Source organism: Lonchura striata, chromosome 2, assembly GCF_046129695.1.
Source record: "Lonchura striata isolate bLonStr1 chromosome 2, bLonStr1.mat, whole genome shotgun sequence".
In the NCBI taxonomy this organism is placed as follows: Eukaryota; Metazoa; Chordata; class Aves; order Passeriformes; family Estrildidae; genus Lonchura; species Lonchura striata.
Window position 1 is genome coordinate 61,230,618 of NC_134604.1, and position 21,258 is coordinate 61,251,875.

A 21,258-nucleotide genomic window follows, 5' to 3' on the forward strand; every position below is an offset into this window, starting at 1 on the left:
GTGTTCAACTTGCCATCGACCAGGACCCCCCAGGAACCATGGGGTTCCTTTCCAGCCTCCAACCTCAGTCTGTCTGTACTTCCATGGCTGTCCAAGTGCAGAATCTGGCACTTGCCATTGCTGAACTTCTTATGTCCATTTCTAATTTATAGAGGTCTCTCTTCAGGGCCCCTCTGCCTTCCAGGGAATCAAGAGTTCCTCGCAGTTTAGTACAACTGGGAAGCTTACTTAACCCTTAATGAAGATGACAAAGAGCACAGGGCTGAGGATGGAGCCCTGTGGAAGCCCACTAGTGACAGGTCCCCACTCTGATGTCACTCCATTCACTGTAACACTGTGTACCTGATCCATGAGGCAGTTGCTCACCTATAACATGATGTGCTTATCCAGCTGTGTCCTGGACATCCTTTTTGTCCAGAAGGATATTTGAGAGAGTATCAAAATCCAAGAAGATTGCATCTTGATCAAGCATGTAGGTTTCCTTGTTGTAAAAGAAAATCAGGTTTGAAAAGCAGGTTTCCACACAAAGCTCTGCTGGCTGTGACCAATGACCACGCTGCTCTTCACAGTTTTTCACTATGCACTGGTTAGGTTAGTCCTTTTTGAAAGCAGGCAGCAATTCCAAAATGCAGTTAGGCTCATAATTATAGACACCTAAAACTGGTCATCAATAATTTCTTTAAGTGGTCTTTTTTGTTTGTTTGTTTTTAACTTTCTCTCTAATCAACAAAAAAGGGAGCCATAACTGATTGGACTAGGTTTTTGTGTCCATAAAAAATTAAAGGAAATGTCCTTTACAATAAAGGAAACCTATGTTAAAGATGGAAAAGAGCTAGAGTTTGATCCAACTCCACACCAGAGGCCACTATGATAAGAAAGGGATTTGGAAAAAAGGCAAACAGACTCAGCTATTTAAAAATTTCAGAAGTGTACTGAGGGACCAAGGTGGTGGTGGAAATACCCATTCATAGTAAGGAAAAAGATACACCAACAGTTTTCCTCAGTTTAATATAATTTGATGTTATAAACTACTAAATCCAGACATCTTCACATTATTACACTTGATGCACCATAAAACAGGTTTATGTTACAGTGTAAGGTTCAATATTACAAAAGTTGCAGAGACCTCCACACAGAAGTCTTAATTTTTCACTCCTATTCACATCTAAAACCAATACTCTTAACTGTGTACAAATGGATTATTTCCTTTCATCTTCTAGAGCCGCTTTACAACCACCAGTTCTAAACAGCAACACCAACACTGGTAGTGAGAAATCAACTCAAACTCAAGGAAGTGCCACTGCAGTCATTTCCTCAAGTCACACACACTTCCTGCTGGAGAGCTGGCTGTGGAATTTTGCTGTCCTCTGTCTTTTCCTGCCCAGGAACTTGGCACACAGTCTTTCGTTTGAATAACCGTAGACTCAACCGTAACAAGTCGCTGTCCATTGCTGCAGAATTTGTGTAAGTTTGTTTTGTTGCACCCTGTTGAAATTGGAAATGTAATTTTAAAAAAATGAAGAACTGAAAACAATGTCTTTTAACATGCAAGCTAGGAAATTAACCTCAAGTACTCTCAGCAATTACAGGTTTAATCATACTAATCATACCACTAGAAAAGACTTGGAGAATTAATGATTTTTCTACTAAGCATACAAAATCATAAAACCCACTGCAGAAATTTTAATTTTATTGGCTTCTTACAATTCTTATAAAAGCACATGGAATCTTAAGCAAGAAAGTTATTCAACAGTTACCTTTGAAATAATATATTACCTAATTATTTTTATTATTCTCTAAATATAGAAAATGTATCTCCAGAATTTAAATATTAAATGGTAAGAAACAGCAACTAGCTCTAGTCTCAAATTTAAATTAATCTCTCATTTTACATAAAAAATAAATACCCTACAACCTCTCTAAATAAAAGTCAGTTTATTTAAAGGACCAGATCTGCTTCAGAACAACAAACACAAAAATTATCTCCCAGAGAAAAGCTCTGCTTAGGGCCATCTGTGCTCCCACACTCTGACCCAGCACTGTAAACAGACCACTTGCCTTTTCATTCTTCATGAGCTGCTTACGAATTGCAGAATCCCTGCGGAAGCACAGCGCTTTGCAGCAAGGACCCAGATTGCTGAGAAGACCTGCTCTCTCTTCTTTTCGCCGAAGTGCAGCCATGTTCAGTGCTCCCAGTTCATGTTCAAAAAGGTCTTCTGCATCTAGAAAGAATTAAGATTTGCAGAGATGAATATATACATGGTATTTTTGAACAGCACCATACAGTCATATGAATTTTATTAATGTTTTACTACTTGTATTTCTGCCTTCTAAACAATATCAAAGTTTGGAAAAAAAGAGTATTTCAGTTTATAAAATAACATGAATAAAACCTTCACCATTGAAAGGGAAGGATGGATACTCTTGTATTTAGTTTCAGCACTGGAAAGCAATATTGAGACAGCAATCACTGGGAAGCCTAAAAATCAAATGACAGCTTTGGACAGAAGACAGGGTATGATTTATGATCAGACGTGTGACAGAAGAAAGGTGTTTGCTTACCACTTGCATTAATCATAAAGTAGCCCAAGTTTCACTTCTTTGCAAAACATCAGGTAACTGTGCTAGTGTCAACACTGTTGTTGTATGGCTGTTTTTTAAACCACTCAGAATGTGGATGAAATTCAGTAGTTTTTAAACAAGGTGAAAAGAAACAATAAAGTTACATGAAATGAAGGGCAGGTTAAAGAGAACTACATTGAGGTCAAAGACAACCTCAATGGACAATCAACAAATGGAAATAAGTGACAAGACACAAAAAGGCCACTTCAAAGGTAACATGGACAGCTTGCAGAGTCTAAGCTGCCAGATGCTTGCTGAGCATATCTGGCAAGTAAGCATGTCCATATTCTTAGAGGAACAATTGCATACAATAGAGGGCAAGTCAGCTAAAAATCTCAATACCATCACATCACATGCTACAGATTTTTATTTCCAAAGAAAAAATAATTTAAAAAGCACACCCTGAAACAAGGTATCATTTCCCTACTTTCTGCATTTAATAGTATTACTAGAAATATTTTGATTTGTTCCTCAACAAGAACAAATACGGGAATACCTACCTCAGGAATAAGACTGGGAGACAAATTATACCACCATGAAGTCCAGAGTGAAAATGCTACTTTTCACTGTTACACACACAGAGCTCATCTAGTTCAGATTAATTCAGTTTTCAGAGCACCATATTTGTGCCTTTCTTTAGACTATATGTGCTGTGGCTGTGTAATCTCTATACAGAGAACATTCACCTGGCAGACTGCAGAGGAAGTGCATACACTTGAAAGCCTACTGGCAATGTAGGAACTCTGATGTGTGAGAGACTGCACATGCACACCAAATGGAAATCAAGAGAGGCACTTCAAATCTCCTATCCTCTCCAGAGCAAGGTTCTGCTGAACCCAAGTATACTTAAGACAGTCCAAAGGCAGTGCTGGAGAGCCTCCTGTTATCACTAAGGACTTTATTTCTAGGGAAGCATGCAAAGATTGCTGAGATTAGTTCAAGTATCATTTTAAACAGCTAGGTGGAGTCATCCCGTAGTGCAGTTGCTGTTGCAAGGAATCCCTGGTAAGAACTGCTGAAGTATACAACGAAATTAAAGCTTAATGGGAGAGAGACACAGTTCATACCTTGACTGTATCAGTTTGTATGCTCAGGAAGACTCAATATTTTGTTTGACAAAAAAAAAAAGAGCTCATGATTCATACAGTTACACAATTTAAATGGCTCAAGCAAACAGTGACACTGATGGAGATTAGCACAGCTAAAAGTTTTGGATTTCCCCCCACTTATGTGAGACTGTGAGGTTCTCAGAACAAGACAACTGCATAAGGAATAATGTAAAGTAAAAGGTATTGTTTCAAATTAAGAACTAGAATTTACCGAGTAAAAAAAAAAACATGAGCTCTGCAGATACTATTATTTACAAACCACAATTTTCTAACATTTAGATCCTGCAATAATTTGCATAGAGGTCTTATAGAAAGCAAATGTTTCATAGTTCCAAAAGAACCATTCTACCATGCAAGTTGTTGCAACTAGCTCAACCGATTCCCAAGATGTGAAAAATTAGTATTCCTTCTCATGGAAAAACCCTGCTAGCACTCAGAACTGTAGTAAACAGCATTAGTACAATTGATGCCTAACCATTTATCATGCATGTCTTGTGACATACACTTTGTCCAAATTCCAAACATTTAAATCATTTTATTTACCAGTTTTAGTAGAGGTATAACATACATATTTAACTTAGTGCCTTCGTTGTGATCCAAAACCCCTATCTATGAATTCTAGAAAGGATCCTTAGAAGGAAAATAAGAAATCTTATTTCTGTCTTGAAATACTACTACTAAATCACTGGAAAAGATATTTAGCTTTTTAAGAAACTGCTAATACACTTTAGGCTAGGAAAGCATGAACAGTCTCAGAAAAAGAATATTTCACTAAGATGAAAGCAATTTTGTTTTATTAGTCTAGACCTCCTCAACATTGCTGGAATCTAAACAGTAATCTGACTAACATGCTGCTGTATCACATTTCTGTAATTTTCACACAACACTCATTATATACTTTCTGTGGTCTCTGAAACCTAAAATAATGAATTAATGCACATTTCATAAGGACTTTTTCACCCCACAAAAAAGACAGTTTAATCCCTGCTGAAGTTACCTTTAGGTTTTTCTAAGACCCTCTGGCATGTCTCTTTTATTTTGGTGAAGAGCTCTGGTCCTGCCAATCTCTTGGAAATGCCAACTCTCAACATAACAGCACCTGGTGTGAATTTTAGAAGCGCAGCCCCAGGCTCACGTGGTTCTTTTGGCTGCTTCGGCATAAGACTGGACCAGTCTACATCTATAACATCCACTGGATCTGCAAAAGCATTGACAGAGAATGAGTTATCACATCACCACCCCTTACTACAGCTGATTAATTTCACATGCTGTGCACACGGCTGTCTCCTGAAAGCAACATACATATTAGATGAACATTGTTCTGCAGACCTCTTGGACCTTTCCTGTAAGAATGTCAAAACTCACTTGGATGGGTGGAAAATGGGAGAAATACAAAAAGAAATAGAAATAAAAAGTTATATGGATTTTAAAAACCCAACCCATGCCTAATATTCTGCTTTATTTTTATTGCAATCCCTTTGTGAAAGGTTGCTCAGATCCTGCTTAGCCAGCAGGTTTGGAGATATTACTTATGCATGCAGAAAAGTCACAGTACAACTGAATATGCTAAGATGGATTAAAATTAAATGCTCCGAAAGCTAGTTCACAGAGCCCAGATTACCCAACTGAATTTAGGACAATTAGGCAATTCCATTCTTCCCAATGCACTTGGAAAGCATTCAAACACAGACAGAATCTACTCACAGACTTCACTCCTAATTCAGAAATACTGTTAATATCACAACAGCATTATATGCACACTGATCTAATCTTTATATTCAAATGATCACAAAAGGGGGTTGATATACTTTTACCAGGCATCTTCTCATCCTCTTGTTGATCCTCACGCTTTTCAGCATCACCTGCCAGAATTTCATCCAGTTCATCATCACTGATAGGCTCGTATTCTCCAGCACCAGATCCCAGTGACTGCACATCATTGGTCTTTGTTTCATCCTCTCCTCCTACAGAGACAGACACATACTGTAGCTTTAAAGCAATCATATTTATTTTCTAAATATGGTGTACACTGTCTGAAGACAAAAAGCAAACTAAACTGTGAACTTTTAGGAACAAGTATATTCAACATAAAAACTGGTATTAATCCAGAGAAACAGTGAAGTTATTCCTGCCATACACAATGTGATAAATTGAATTTTACATACACTGGTCAATTTTTGGTGTGGTTGTTAGTCAAACTGCTCAGAGAAGGCCATTTTCACAACATATGTGTTGATTATCTGATATCTGACATGTAGTTTATAAGAATAAATAGTTTATAAAAATCTAAGTCAGTGCCACTTAGTCTTTCAGATGCTTTAATACATTAATCTAAAATCAGGATTCAGTCCAAAAGTCCTAAAATAAGTAACAAAACTGAAAAATACAAAAGGTAACAGGTATCCTGAATGAAACAATTATGTACAGAATTTTAGATTCTTTGTAGCAGTCACAAGAAGAGCTTTTAGAAAACCATGCCAAACTTCTTTTAGTTACCCTCCTTTCCATCCACATACTATCTGCAAACAGAAATACATGTGCTGTATGTCAAACATATTCCTTAGGACCTGTGAACACAAGACATTCAAACACTGAATTCTGCAGTTCACAAAAGGGACATCCTCTCACCTCCAAGACTGAAAGACCAGACTCAAGCTCTGAACTCAGGCTTTATTACGTTTCTCCACCATGGGTACTAACAATGAGTTTGCCCCAAAAACTGGACAGAATTTACAGGGATCCTCATCTGTGAATGACTATTCTGATACCTCCCAGCTCCCTTAGCCAGAGTAAAACTGCTTCCACTTTAAGTTTCCTCCTGTTCTTAGTTTTTTTTTTTTTTTTCGGGTCGCCTTTGTTGGGGAGGAAAAACTAGCCACCTCACTAGCCTAAAAATCAGCAAGGGAAAAGCAAGTAAAAGACAAGCCAGTAGGGCATAAACAAACTACTCAGACCATCTGGAAATGCTTTGGAGGAAGCATATAGCATCTTCAGCATTATTTAAGCCCACTCCTAAAGCAAACACATTAAGACAATTTAATAATATCCTGAAATATTTTGTTAAGAGAATATACAACAGTAAGTACAACAGTAAGTACCACATACCTCCCTAACATCAGCACATCTGGAAATTTTACTTAGCTTTTTAACAAGTTTTTCCTTTTTAGAAAGGAGAATAAGGTGACCAAAATTCACTAGATTTCATTTTGTGTCTTACAACCTTAAATATTCACTGCCTGTAAGATCCTTCTGCTGCATCCCCACTGATGTACCAGATTCACTAGTTCACCAATACTACATGCCTGGACCCATTAAAAATTTACTGTATTAAGAAATTTAAAATAATACAATTCATAGTTCTCAGTATATACTTTTAAGAAATTATTTTATATTTTGAACTTCAAGTAAAAGTTTGTAATTTACAAACTATCTTTTACCAGTCTTATGTGGAAGCGTACTTTTATATTAAATCTGCATTAAAAACTCAACACACTCATCAGCTGAATTGAGCAATGTAAAGAGGAGTTACAAAGTAATGAAGAAAATGAAGTACACTAAACCTTAGAAAATCATAACCATGCTATATAGAATAGGCTTTAATAAAATGGAATGCCATCTAATATTTTACAAAGTAGATTTTCCTAAAAAAATTAAGAAATCCTAAATATACCATAATACCCTAGAGATGAAAAACCGTAGAGAATTTAGAACACAACCTCTGAAAAACAGACAAAAGAATACACATCTAAAGAAGGATGCTGAAAGGCTAAACCTAAGAACACATTTAACACACACAACCTATATGGTTACAGGTGCCCTCCTGGAAACGGGTCACGTACCCAAGAATGGCCTTTCATTACCTCTTTTCTCAAGTTACATGGCACTCTCAGATTTATGCTTTTCCTCTAGTTTCTAAATAGTTAATTCTGTCTCTTTTAGCAAAAGCAGACTTCTCCAGGCTCATTTCAAATACTATTTTTGTCAAGTGCTTCCACTCCACAAATAATCTCCTTAAATGAAACTTTCCCAACAGGATCTCTCAATTCTAAAGACCACTTTGTGAGTAATCAGGTAGGAGACCTAAGTACTAAATATTTCTCACAACCCTCTTGAGACAGCATTTGATTTAACTGCTCAAATTAACAATGAACACTACAGGTAATTCTTACAAAGAATGGCAAACACAATGAGAGTAACCATAACATACGTCAGTTACTCTGGATTTAGACCTTTTCTTTTATGTTCTTCATGTAAAAATACTTCCCAACTCCCTATTCTTGCAAAGCTCAAGCTTCTAATCCATGTGACAAACTGTTAGAAGTTTGTCAGTGTTTGCCTCTTTCTAAGCACACTTACCCAAGTATCATTAGGGCCAGTATTACTGAGATCACCTCAGATAAGGTTAGATCTGAAAAGATCTATAAGATTACCTCAGGAAAACTATTTTTGGACTATTGTGCCAAGCCATACATATGCCTCACCTACTAATCAGACAAACAGTTCTATGATAACTGAGGTCTGGCAGAAAAAAAAAAACCAAAACCAGTTCCAAGTCCACATTCCCTTTTTTTCACTCATTACCTGTCACCCCCAAAATAAGAAATAGATCTTAAAATTATGTAACAAGGCAATTAAATTTTGGTGTTATCTTTTAGTAAACTGCTTATTCAGAAACATTGCATTTTGGTGAAATTATGTCAGATAATCTATGCCTCTTTGCCCCAAGACTTCTCTGGAAATTAAGAAATGGCACCAACATAATTAAGAATAAGAAAGATACTCATCAGATTTCTCTCACTGTCTGCTTCCACAGCAGAGAAGCTGAAGCAAATAAGCCTTTCAGCAGAAAATTATTCTATTTAGCATTATGCTAAGAGAAAGAATGAAGTACTTGTTAGCCCAGTTTCTTTGCCAGAATAGCTCACCTTCTAGACTCTCTACCTTTTCAGCCTCATTTCCATCTTCAAAGCCTTGTAAAGATCCTAAATCTTTGTCCGTTTTCTCCTTCTCAGAAGCCGCTGAGTCCCGGCAAACACCATCAAACTCCTTTTCGTGATCTCTGTCCAGTTTTGTTTCACTGTGCTTTGTTGATTCCTTTTGAGAAGAGCTGTCAAGAGTTCTCTCTCTTTCAGCAGGATCAGGCAGCTGTCGGTCTCTCTCTCTCTCCAACTCCCGTCTTTTCTCCCTATCCCTCTCTCGCTCCCTGAGTCTCTCTCGCTCCCGGCTCCTTGGCCAGTCTTTGTCCGCATCTCGGTCCCAGTCCCTCTGTCTCCCCTCTCTCCTGTCTCTCTCTCGTTCTCGATCATGTTCATGTCGATCTCGCTCCTGAAGCCTTTCCCTGCTATCAAAGGAACCAGATCTGGAATGGACCTGACGATCTGACTCGGGGGAGCTTCTTCTTGAACTGTGGCTTCTTGAATCTTGACGATCTGCATAAAAGATTATATGTATAAGCATGACTATGACACATAAATATAATACCATTTTACTAGACCAAAGCATTTTAAAGATGTGGGTAGGAAAATATGCCTCTAAAAAGCATAATCTTCAAATTAATGATGCTTTCACATGCCTTAGAAGATTTAACCTTACTTATAAACACATGGTAACTCTTCCCACTTCCAAAAAAGCATTTTAGTGGCTGCTTTCTACTATGAGAGAAACCAACTAAAGGTATGCAATCTTAACTCAGGAATTCAGGCATGGGGGGAAACAGAAAAGAAAAAAGAATCACCTCAAAATTCAAAATTTTTATAACATGCCTTCTAAAGCTAGGATGCCTTAGTTAACAAATGATGAATTCAGAAAAATTTCAAGAACGTAATCATGAAGAGAACAGAGAGACAAAATGCTTTTGGAAGAAGGTTTTTTGAATGGATGCTGTTTCAGTTTTAAAATATTTTACCAATTGTTTTTTTCACAGCAACTACACATATTAAAAAATATGACTATTTTGATTTTGCAATGATTTCCATATACATTAAAAGTATGCCTAACAGGAACCATAAAAATTTACCTCATTTTGCATCATTACAGGAATTTCCATACCAAAAGTAACACTAATAACAAATTTAAGAACATTATTTAGATAATAAAACTACCTCAATGTTCTGTTAGCACAATTATTTTCTCCATGAGGTTTTTCTGTCCTACAAATTACTCCCCTGACATCATGAACCAAATCCAACTGAATGTTTTGGTGTAAACAAAATGGTAATCCTGCCCACTGAGAATCAGCTTTTCAAATATGTTAACACTTGCAGAAATCTTAATTCATTCTAGTTTTACAATGAAATGCAGACAGCACCTTCCTCTCCCGTCACTAATTAGAGCCATGAAGAACAATCTGGGACTTGTACACAGAATGATAGGTCAGTCTCACTAAAATGCATCTTATTACCTGAAGATGTGCTGCGACTGGGTTCCCCTCGTTTCAACTGATCAATTCGGGACTTCCTTTCAGTGATTTCTAAGCTTTTCTTCTCCCTGTCCCTGTCCCTATCCCTGTCCCTAGAGTTACTGTGCAGGATCCTTTTCCGTGCAGTCTGATCATCTCCACTGCGATGTGCTGACTCATTGGAGGGGGATCTAAGCCTGCTGGAGGCATGGCTCCGATTGCTACCGAGGCTGCTGCTGCGCTTCTGGTCCACAGGCTTACGGTGTGGTCCATCCTCTATTGTAACATGAGGGGCTTCCACCTTTTCTACCCTCGTCCTGTGACTTTTTCTGTGGGAATCCTCGGTGGTTCTTTCTGGAACAACAATGTCACCACGTTCAGGAACATCTTCATCTGACCAGTCACTAAATGTTGTATCTTCTCTTTTTGTAGGGACTTCTGCCACTGCTTTCTCAGTTGGTGCTTCAACCAATTCTTCTTTAGTTACAGGAGGGGTTCTTGGGCCTTTTTTCTTTTTATGATGTGGAACAATTTCTTCGTCAGAAACTTCAGAATCACCCTTGGATCTCTTACGCTTTTTCTCCACATTTTTCCTTTTTTGACCTTTCTTAGGGGAAAATACCTGGCTTTCCTCAGTTGCTGGTTCATTAGCATACCTTTCCACCCCACTGTCATCATCTTTCTTCTTCTTCGTGGCCTTTTTCTGTATCTTAGACTTCTTCTTGTTGTCATCATGCATTCTATCAGAAGCATCTCTTTCTTCAGAAGGATGGTGTCCAAGATTTTCCTGAACCCTGGACCGGGAACCTTCTGAAGCATCTGGCTGCTCTCTTTGCTTATCAGCTGAAGAAACCCTCTCTTTAAACTCTGGTTCTTCATAGCGCCGGGAACTTTCCTTTCTGTCTGATTTCCGCTCTTCTTCTTTCCAGCGGCTCTGCCGCTCCTCTGTGACATGAGAAGGGCTGAGTGACCGGGATTCCTGCGGCCGCACAACCTGGCTCAGGAGTCTGTGCTTTTCATCTGCAGAATGAGAAAAAGAAGATTTTTTTCTAAATGAAAGGGAAATGAGAAAAAGAACATCCTGTTCTAAGAAGAATGTTTTTTCACAGCCTTTATTGTGTAGGAAGAGCATGTGAGCATTTGCTGTCTTCTCCATGCCAAAAAAAGTGTCCATTAAAACACATAATCCATTACTTCAGTTTGATTTCTCAGGTTTTTCTATTGCTGCAGCAGCAAAAGACAATTTCCAATTTGGTAAACATGCATCTTACACAGAAGATGTGGAAGTCACTATCACCTGGAAGACATAGCACATAGTGACAAAATGAAGATAAATGACAAATAAAGATGAAGAAAACTTGCAGTGCTTGTAAAAATATGGAAAACACTTATAAAACTTTCCCCGTGTTTTTTCTGTTTAAATTGCAAGTTATTTTCCACAGACAGAGGATAACCTGGGTCCAGCTGCAGAGAGGGCCCACTCCCACTTACTTTTATCATCTCCACTGTTGTAAGCATCACTATCAGGAGAATGATCACGGCGACGTTTGGGTGACTGACGGGGACTTGGACTGCTTTCATTTCTGTGACGCTTCCTGCAAAAGGAACATGCACCACCAAATTTCTTTAGGATGCTTTGAGTTTATCATCAATACAATTCCTGAGGTCTAAGCATCTCATACAGAAGACATTTAACGATGTCGTGAAGTTCTGTAGTTTTCTAAGTTGCCATTCCAAGTAACAGCTGTGCACTTAAAAGAAGCACAACACAACACTGGGGATATTTTTCATGCCTTCACTGGTAGCCTTCTGGTGTTGGAAATTTGGTAGTGCAAAGGGTAATGCAAGTTCCAAAGAAATTTAATTAATAAAGTGACAAACCCTGACCTAGATAGCTGCTATTTGAATTTCAGACTTCATAATGTACCACAGTTTTCTACTATGTTTCCATTAGTGACTGCATTATTAAAGGCAAGACAATGCAAGCATAAAAGGGAAAATTACATTGTCTGACTCAACTTTTAGCTCACAAATAGTTCCATGATGCAGCACTAAAAAAACACTGGAATAACTTCACCAGCATAGTACCGACTCGGGGGCGACCAGCACGTGCCACACAGATGCAAGGGAGACAGCTCCAGACCAAGCCTATGAATAAACAAGATGTCTTCCTCCTTAAGATACTCCCCTGCCTACTAACTTAGCAAATTCAACAGTAAATTACTGCCTTTTTCTTTGACTAAAGTAACATTTAGATGCACTCACTTGGATTTTCTTTCCTCATGGACATCTCTTGAGCCTCTTTCTTCTCGAATATCTTCTCTCTTATCCCTGCGATCTTCCCTTCCTTTTTCTTTGTCATCCCAGTCTCTCTGGCGGTCTCTTTCTTTGTCTCTGTCTCGACCTCTCTCCCTTTCACGCTCCCGCTCTCGATCTCTCTCTCGTTCTCGCTCCCTTTCTCGTTCCTCCCGCTCTCGCTCCCGTTCTTTCTCCCTCTCCCTCTCTCGTTCCCTTTCCCTGTCATGGTCTCTGTCTCGGTCCCGTTCACGGTCCCTGTCTTTGTCCCGCTCTCTGTCCCTCTCCCGTTCCCGAGCACGATCTCGTTCCAACTCTCTTTCTTTTTCCCTCTCTCTTTCCCGGTCTCTTTCTCTTTCTCTCTCTCGGTCCCTCTCCCTTTCCCGCTCTCTCTCCCGGGCCCTTTCATCTCTCCTGTCATCAGACCGATCCACCCTTCGCTCCTCTCTCCTCTCATCCCGCTCGAGATCATCACTCCGTCCTTGGTGCCGTACTGGTGAGCTTGCTCTCGGATCTGCAATCAGAAGTAGGTTTGATTACCAAGTGCTAAACAGATATACATTGCTTCCACTGCACTAATTAAAAAAGAGCCTTAGTCTTGACAATCTAGATCTTGATTTGCATTAAATGGAAAGCAACTTCCTGCAGAAACTTGAATATTCCCTTTGGGGAGGAAGGAAGACAAAAAGCAGAACTAATTTCTAAAGACTTTTTCAACATTTAGGAAGTAGGCTTTGCTTACTTAACCGGAAGTTGCCAAAAAATTTTAAATTTTCTACCAAATTTTTCTGAATGGCTTCAAAAGACAAATGTATGCCTCATAATATAACTATTACTATTGTATTACCCAATGATTCCAAATCTGGTATAAGATCTTAAAAAGCTGGGAATGGCATGCATAAGAAATGTTAAAGATTTTACTTCCAAAATCTATTAAGAGTCAAGTGCTTTACAAGGACTCAAGTTATTTATAACATCGAGTAAAAGTTTCTGCAAAATTAGGAATACTGGCTTGTCTCATCACGGAACAGATCCCTGCACAGAAACACACAACAGAACCTAGAAGACAGGGAGAGACACAGATGAGCTAGGGGAAGCAGAGCTGCCAGAAGTTTTCATTTGTGTTCACTGCAGAATTTCACAGTTTACAATCTGAGTTTCTGCTATTCAGACAGTGGATTAGAGTCAGAGGGAAAACTAAACATGTAGAAAATGACTGATCCAGAAGGATGGTGAAATCTTATTTGTCTAATTGTATTTACTCTCCACAGACTTATCTACGTATTCTTCATTGTATTTTGGATATTTTTCAGTATTTCTCTAAGTTTCAACTACTTCATAGCAATTTCTATGCTCACATTAGTAGTATTTGAGGCACAACAAATCAATAGAACAATTTTCCTACAACATATATATAAAAACACTACACAAAAGAGGGGAAAAATGGCATGAACAGAGATTGGTATTTCTTGGTCCATTACTCTGAGGCTGAGTGCACTTCGCTGTAAATTGAGACAATGTCCACTAGGCATGAGCAGGCAGAGTTTGGACAGAAATAAATCAATAAAACATGCATTTCCATCAGTTTAATCAATTTTCATCCCTGAGTGAATTAACAATGATTTAGTGCTCTCCTGTTACCACATAAAATTAAAAGTAAAGCTGAGTGACATTTCTGCCTTTTTAAAAAGGTAAACCATCAATCCATGCAATCAGTTCCATGAACAGGTTTCACATTCTTTTAATGTGGCCTACAACACTGTAATATGATTTACTCTGCATACCAAGTATTAGATTTTTATAAAGAAGTTCTGTAACTCCTATTTGTTATGTCAGTTTTGGTGACAAAACATCCACATCAAAGTCTTACGTGAATCAAACACTGCAAGTTCATGACAGAATTAAATGCAGATAGTCAGCGCTTCTTATGTGACTTCATTTTTTGAAGTACTGTTCCAGTGGTTGTTTGGAACACTTGCATATTTCCCTTAGTTGAATAAAGACAGCTCAAATTTGCAAGCTTGCATTTTAAAATCATACTCCTTGCATATCAGAGAATCAAAATTTACCTCAATTTTTCTCACAATGACAGATATTAAAACTGCAATCTAATTAAGGAAACTTTCTTGAGTTGTAACGCTGAGGACTTACTATTACAAAAAGTGATCTAAGTTTTTAAAGAAAAAGACAACAAGTTTTGAATTTACACTCTATATTTTTCCCCCCAAAGGGAAACACAACCCATTCAAAGCAACTTCCCTCCTAGAAATTTCTTTTGTTGTGATTACATGCTTTTATTTCCAAGGTTTTTCTGTTGGTTTGGGGTTTTGTTTTGTTTTTTTTGGCAGTGGATGTTTGCTGTTTTTCTTAATAAATTAAGAACTTGCTAAGATATGAAGGGCACAGAATTATATGATATATATCTGTAAGATTTATTTGAGCTGGGAAGGTGAAAGAGATGAAAGCCAGATTGCAAAAGCCAATCCCCAGGATACGTCTGAAGAATCTTCAGGATTTTTCAGCTGACATGAAAAAGGAAGCCTGTAGTTTAGGTCTGTTGAAATCCTGCCTTGAAGATGAGAGACAATCTGAAGCAGAGCCTTTCACAAGAACAAGCAACAACAGATCTGTTTCAATAGACTAAAAAGTATCTTTTGAAGTGGCATACAAAATAGCTCTTTGAAAAACTGAAATTACACAGCAGCTAGAATGTATCTGTCACCTGTAAATCAAAAGACAGAAAATAACCCACTGTAATTTCATGTTTAGTCTTCACAGCTCCACTTTTAATTTTCACACTATTTTCATTTCCCTGACTTCGCCTATTCTCTTAATTGGTGAGCAATACAAATATATTCCAGAGTGTAAGCTGGTATTAAGCTCCTTCAAGCCAACACAGTGAACTTTCTGGTACAGAAGTCTGACATCTTGCATATTATGTCAAAATAAGTCTTGCATACAGTTTTCATTATCATTGGTATCTGTATCAATGCTTAGTTAATAATTATTGACAATAGCAAAGCACTCACCACTATTAAACTCCCCAGACAATAAATATTTGAATTAAGCATAAATTTAAACTGCCATTTACTTTAGTAGCAAGTAGTCCATAATTGTCAATCTAGTTTAGGCCTTCCCCAAAACACACTCAAGCAATTTATAGAGCAAAAGCATAATGTTTCTACACAGGCAAACAGAATCAGTAATGAAATGCAATCATGACTCTCAGCTTAACAGGCTTACAAACCATGAAGAGGAGGAGGAGGCAAAAACATTTTACAATGAAGTTGTACAATGAAATCCCTTGAAGTTTAGTTTGTTTAAATAACACTTGGAGGAATAAACACAGAAGATGCCAAAACTTAGCCACAGGGCTGGAGAAAAGGTGACAGCATTCATGCACACAATGCCAATGAAAGGTATTTCAACAGAAGTTATATCAAAGATAGGAGTAGTAGTCAGTGTGTGGTGTCAGAGGAGCTATTTATGAATCAGTGTGGGGGCAGAACAAGGTAGAAATGAGGGAAACACACATTCATACTTACACATTTGACTACAGATGTATGAGTAAAACCAGACATTAAAATACCTCTTTCTCTGTTGTCACGCCTATCCCGTTCACTATGTCTTCTTTCAAAGGAGGAATCCCTTGCTTGATCCCGACTGTCATAGCGATCCCGGTCAGCGTAGCTATTCCTCGAGTCCCAGCTGTCGTGGTAGTTTCCACTACTGCTGTGACCATCAGCTTGGGATCCTCTAGTCCCCCGACTTCCTAATGAAGATGTAGCAACACAAAACATGAGCTTCCACACATAAGGAAATCCACTGATATTTTATACCAACTGATGTATTAACGTCTAATAAATTTGAATTAGCTGACTTATTATTGTAACATCAAACTCTCCTTAACCAACAACTCAAATTTCGTATGTTTTAATTGTTTAAAGTTATTATTTGCAAACTGCAAAATCAAGACTTTCTAAATCTTCATGCCCTGGTCATAGTACAAGGTGTCTTGACTAGAAGTATCAGTCCAAATATCAGTCAGTTCACAACTGTTCTGAATAGGCTGTAACCTAACAGTGTAGCAAGAACAGGCAGAGAAAGCAGAGATCATTCTCCCTGTAGAAACTGTACATAATTTCCCTAATGAAAATGTCACAAGCCTGAAAAAGCAAAATAAATTACAAATTATTAAAAGTTTTTGTTATTTATTATTATTAATGCATCAGACTTCAGAAATAATTTTAAAGAATAAAATCACACTTTTTGGAAATCAGATGGGGCAGGGTGGTGAGGCAGGGAGAGGTGAGTGTGTATGAGAGATGGTTTTCAGGACCTAAGACATGCACTTGTTTTTGAAAGAGCTTAAGAAACCTGCTGCCCAGTGCACTGAGATGCACTACCCTCTATGAATTTTCCACTACGTATCAGCCTCTTGTGTTTGTAGCCAATGGGAAAACCTGCATTAACATTAAATGGAGTGAGGTAAAGGTTAGGCTTTGTTTTAAAATGGAATGGCAGAATACCAATGTTATGCCACTTTAATGAATGGAGAACACGGAAGTGCTATAAATTTTAAGTTTTAAATTAACGACAACAGAACTGAACAGAATCAAGCTTTAAAAGCATGAACTACTTGACAGCACTTGCATATCAAATATCAAACAAGGCAGTAGGAATGCAAATACTCAATCTTCAATAATAGGGACACATGGACTTTTCAACTATGTAATACCTTTGTCAGATAATTCTGGACCTCTGCCTCGACTTCTGCCGATTCTGTCACTTCTGCTCTCATTTCTGGAGTCACTTCTGGAGTCATTCCTTGTTTCAGCACGAGAGCTCTCCTCTCTGCCATGGGATCTTCCATAGCTGCGCAAGTCGTCCTGATACTGGTCATCCTTTTTATGGGCATCACGACTCTCTCTGTCTCTGTAGTCATGGGAGTCTCGTGTGGAGCGCGAGTCTCTCTGGTCACGACTGTCTTTGGCATCCCTGCTATAATCCCGGGTGTCTCTGGAGTCTCGAGTATCTCTGGATTCCCGTGGCTCCCGCCGATCTCTGGTGTCTCTCGTGTCCCTCCGATCTCTTCCATCACGAGACTCTCTGTCATCCCTGTGGTCCCTGGAGGTACTCTGCTCTTGGTCATAATCACGATCATCTCTTGTTTCTCTTTCTTTTTCTCTTTTCCCTCTTGTTTCTGCAGAACGTTCAAAAGAATGTTATATACCTGGCTTAATCTGAGCAAGCAAACAATTAGTACTAAAATAACAAACGCAAAGTATGAATCAAAATTAACATATAAGCATGACAAGATCATGCTGGGTTATCTATCTATACATTTAGTAAGTTTTAACAGTCTTATTCTAAATATCAATCTCTACAGATATCCACCTATTCAAAACACAGTAAGAATAATAAGAATAAATGTGAAACATACTAAAGAGCAAGTGCACTCCAATAATTTTAAGGCAGGATCATCACTCCTTCAATCATAGATTCCTCTTATTTTCTACACACACAAACACACACACACACAGACACTTCCAAAACATTTATGATATATTTAGACCATTTGTAAGGCCCCAGTGCTCTGCCAAAATCTACTGGTTTGAGTTTGGGGGTCTGGTTTGTTTTGGGTTTTTTCTATTATGTATTTATAATATTACTACTACAGGAAGGCAAGTTTACAGCTAGTCTAATATAGAGCCAACAAATGCACTCGTCTAATCTGTCTCTCGAGGCAAACAGCATGTTTGCTCATCACATGTTACCCAAACAGAGGGAATGACTCCTTCTTTGCACACATCTCACTTAATGTCAATTACAAAGACAGTAGAAAGCAATCAGTGGGGACTGGAATTGGGTACCTCACAGAAAAGAGTAATAGTTACTTAGGTGTAGCCTGCCATGAAAATCACTTTCCTACTGACACCACCATTGCATTACACAAGGAACACCTACACAGATACCTACAAGCACCTTTACAATCAGTTGAGCCTACATAAGCAGTTCTGCAGGGGTACGTTATTACACGCAGTACCTTGCAAAGAGCACCACCAGCACAGCCAGAGTAAACACAGCCAATATTTTCTTCAATCCCTAGGCACTGGGATGGGTGCACACAATGCCAGAATTTGAAAATCAAGTTTCCAAATGCAATTTGGAAACAAATAAAAACGATTCTGAAGTGCTATTTTCATTCATACCATCCCGCCTTTCGTGGCGCCTGTCATGAGACTGTGAAGTCCGATCACGATCATGTCTTCCCTTGTCTCTTCCAGGAGATCGGTGTCTCGAAGGACTTCGTTTCCTTTGAGGTGGAGAGGAAGAGTGTGGGGGATAGGGGGAAGATGACCGCCTTGCAGGCGGGGAAGCTGTCCTTTGATAGGATGGAGAAGGAGTTCTTTTGCGGTGTGGGGAAGGAGAATGTCTTTGAACAGACGAGCCTGACTGCGAGGACGAGGAGTGATGCCTGGAGGATATGGGAGAATGATGCTGACCTGATGGAGAAGCAGACCTGCGAGGAAGAGTTAAAACAGGCACATGTAATAATTTGACTTGAAAGGTTCTTGACATACCATACAAAAAAGCAATTAAAATAATTTTTGTATTCTCTACTCTCTGACTGCTGAAAATACGTGCTGTTTCTATAAAACATCAAACTTGGCTTCCCTCCAGGGTGCCAAGAGTATGTTTTCAAAATATGTTTATCTTTGAATGATTATTATTTATTTAGTGCCCAGGAAAAGTCTGTCCAATCAAAATTGCATTACACAGCTACCAGAATGTAGGGGAAGGAGGAGTCAGAAAAAAATCATTATCTTCTTTTCCATTCCCAAATGAGAACCATTGTTTTCTTTAATATAAAATAATTTTTAGAGTTCATAATAAAATTACACAGATTATTTTTACAAGGTATAACTAAAACTTTTTGTTTACAGCAGCATTGAATTTTTTTTACAAAGCAACAGTGTCTCCTCCTTATACATGTTTAAATACCTTTTATGGTAAGGATTGATCTTTAAACAGTTCTTAGATCCAGAAAAACCATACATATACCTATGTAGGATGTTAGCCAACATGAATATTTACACAAACATGGAAAACTTCCTCATAATATGATTTCCTCATAAAATTTCCTCATAAAATTTCCTCATAATATGACTAATGTGGACAAAAGCACACTTCACGTCTTTAGGCTCAGTAGTGGGGTACTTTTCCCTTTATCAGCATTGAAGTAACCTGCAAGAATCTCTTCTCATGAAATATATACTGTCCTTAACTCCAACTCTCTTCCACTTCACAAAACTCCAGAGATGACAAGGAGAAGAGTGGGAGTTAAGAAGCCACACTCGGACAACATATCTTCAAAAATCTCACTTTTCCTGAGGAAACAAGTAGTCTGCATCCCTCTAAGATGACAACTCATATGCAAATTAAGCAGATAACTTGGAATTAGTAGTCAAATTTCCAAAGCAGTCAACGTAAAATTCTGGCAGGGCTAGATATGACTGACAGAATCAAAAAAACTTTAATGACTTTAAGACTTTCATGTCTTTAAACTAAGACTACATTTATTTTTCCCTGTGAAATAATTATTTTGAGACACAGAGTTACCAAGATTGGCTTGCATGAAGGCTTTCAATAGTATGGAGACAAAATATTTCAAATACCCTTCCCTGCTGCTAGCAGAAGGCCCATTTATCTTCTCTGCTTAACATTCCCTTGCACAACATTTGGTACAAGCAGGCAGTGATGAGCAAAATATTAGATGTCGTGCTTTAATCCCAGACAGCAACTAAGTGCCACACAGCTGCTTGCTCACTCCCCCACCCAACCCCAGCAGGGTGGGGAGAAGAATGGGAAAAAATAAAGCCTGTGGGTTGAGATAAGAACAGTTTCAAAACTGAAATAAAGTTAAATATAATCATGATGGTAACAATAATAGCAATCAAAAGGGAGATAAAAAGAGAGAGAAAAAGAAGAAAACCAGGAAAAACGGTGATGCACAACATATTTGCTCACCTCAACTGATGCCCAGCCCATCCCTGAGCAGCAATTGGATGTTCCTGGCCAACTCCCCCCATTTATACACTGAACATGATGTTCTATGGTATGGAATATCTTTTTGGCCAGTTCAGGTCAGCTGTCCTGGCCATGCTCCCTCCCAGGATTTTTGCTGCACCTGCTCGCTGGCAGGGTGTGGGAAACTGTGGTAATCATTATTAAAACATCAGTGTGTTATCAATATTATTCTTATGTTAAATCCAAAACACAGCACTGCAGTAGCTACTAGGAAGAAAATTAACTCTACCCCAGCTGAAACCAGGACACTGGAGTAAGTTGAAAAACAGATAAAAGAGTACAGAAGAGATATTTTGCAGTCTCAGTACTACTCCTCCAGGAAGAACTCTCTTCCCTTTGAAGAATCCAATATAGCAAGAATGTCCATCAGTCACATAAAACAATCCAGTGCTGTTCCAGCTGAACCAAGTCACCACAAAAGCCAATCAGTTTGCTTACAACTCTTTGGATTGCTGAATGGATGGGTTTTATTTTGTTTCCCCCAGCCTTCAACAGAGGTGCAGAAAATAAGGATGCTTTGCTCTCCATTATACAAACATGGGACTACAGTAGTATTTAGCACTGCCATTCTAAATCTGAGCTTACACTCATTCAGGCCAAAATAAGGAGCCTACTCCATTTTTAATGGGTTGTAAAACATTTTTTTTCAAAGCCCCAAGAACTAACAGATCCGATAACTTCCCTAAAACTTCCTGCAAGAAGCTTTGTACAGCATTGTTTAACCAGCTGTAACTGCTTCTCAAG

The 21,258-nt window shown here is 38.4% G+C and overlaps 1 protein-coding gene across 4 annotated transcripts in view; it reads right to left on the reverse strand.

Moving 5' to 3' along the window:
- Nucleotides 1–991: 991 nt before the first annotated feature.
- The window catches only part of ZC3H13 (zinc finger CCCH-type containing 13), a 45,445-nt gene continuing 25,178 nt past the window's right edge, over nt 992–21,258 (reverse strand). For 3 of the 4 annotated variants that reach the window (XM_077781397.1, XM_021528454.3, XM_021528453.3), the window contains 11 exons: nt 18,636–18,946; nt 17,162–17,626; nt 16,013–16,195; nt 12,394–12,937; nt 11,620–11,723; nt 10,132–11,148; nt 8,657–9,160; nt 5,540–5,695; nt 4,729–4,929; nt 2,059–2,222; nt 992–1,485 (listed from right to left, as the gene is read on the reverse strand). In XM_077781397.1, the coding sequence (XP_077637523.1) occupies nt 1,315–1,485; nt 2,059–2,222; nt 4,729–4,929; nt 5,540–5,695; nt 8,657–9,160; nt 10,132–11,148; nt 11,620–11,723; nt 12,394–12,937; nt 16,013–16,195; nt 17,162–17,626; nt 18,636–18,946 (3,820 nt within the window). In that variant the 3' untranslated portion in view covers nt 992–1,314. The remainder of the gene's footprint in view (nt 1,486–2,058; nt 2,223–4,728; nt 4,930–5,539; nt 5,696–8,656; nt 9,161–10,131; nt 11,149–11,619; nt 11,724–12,393; nt 12,938–16,012; nt 16,196–17,161; nt 17,627–18,635; nt 18,947–21,258) is intronic. The other variant, XM_021528455.3, reaches the window with a different exon arrangement.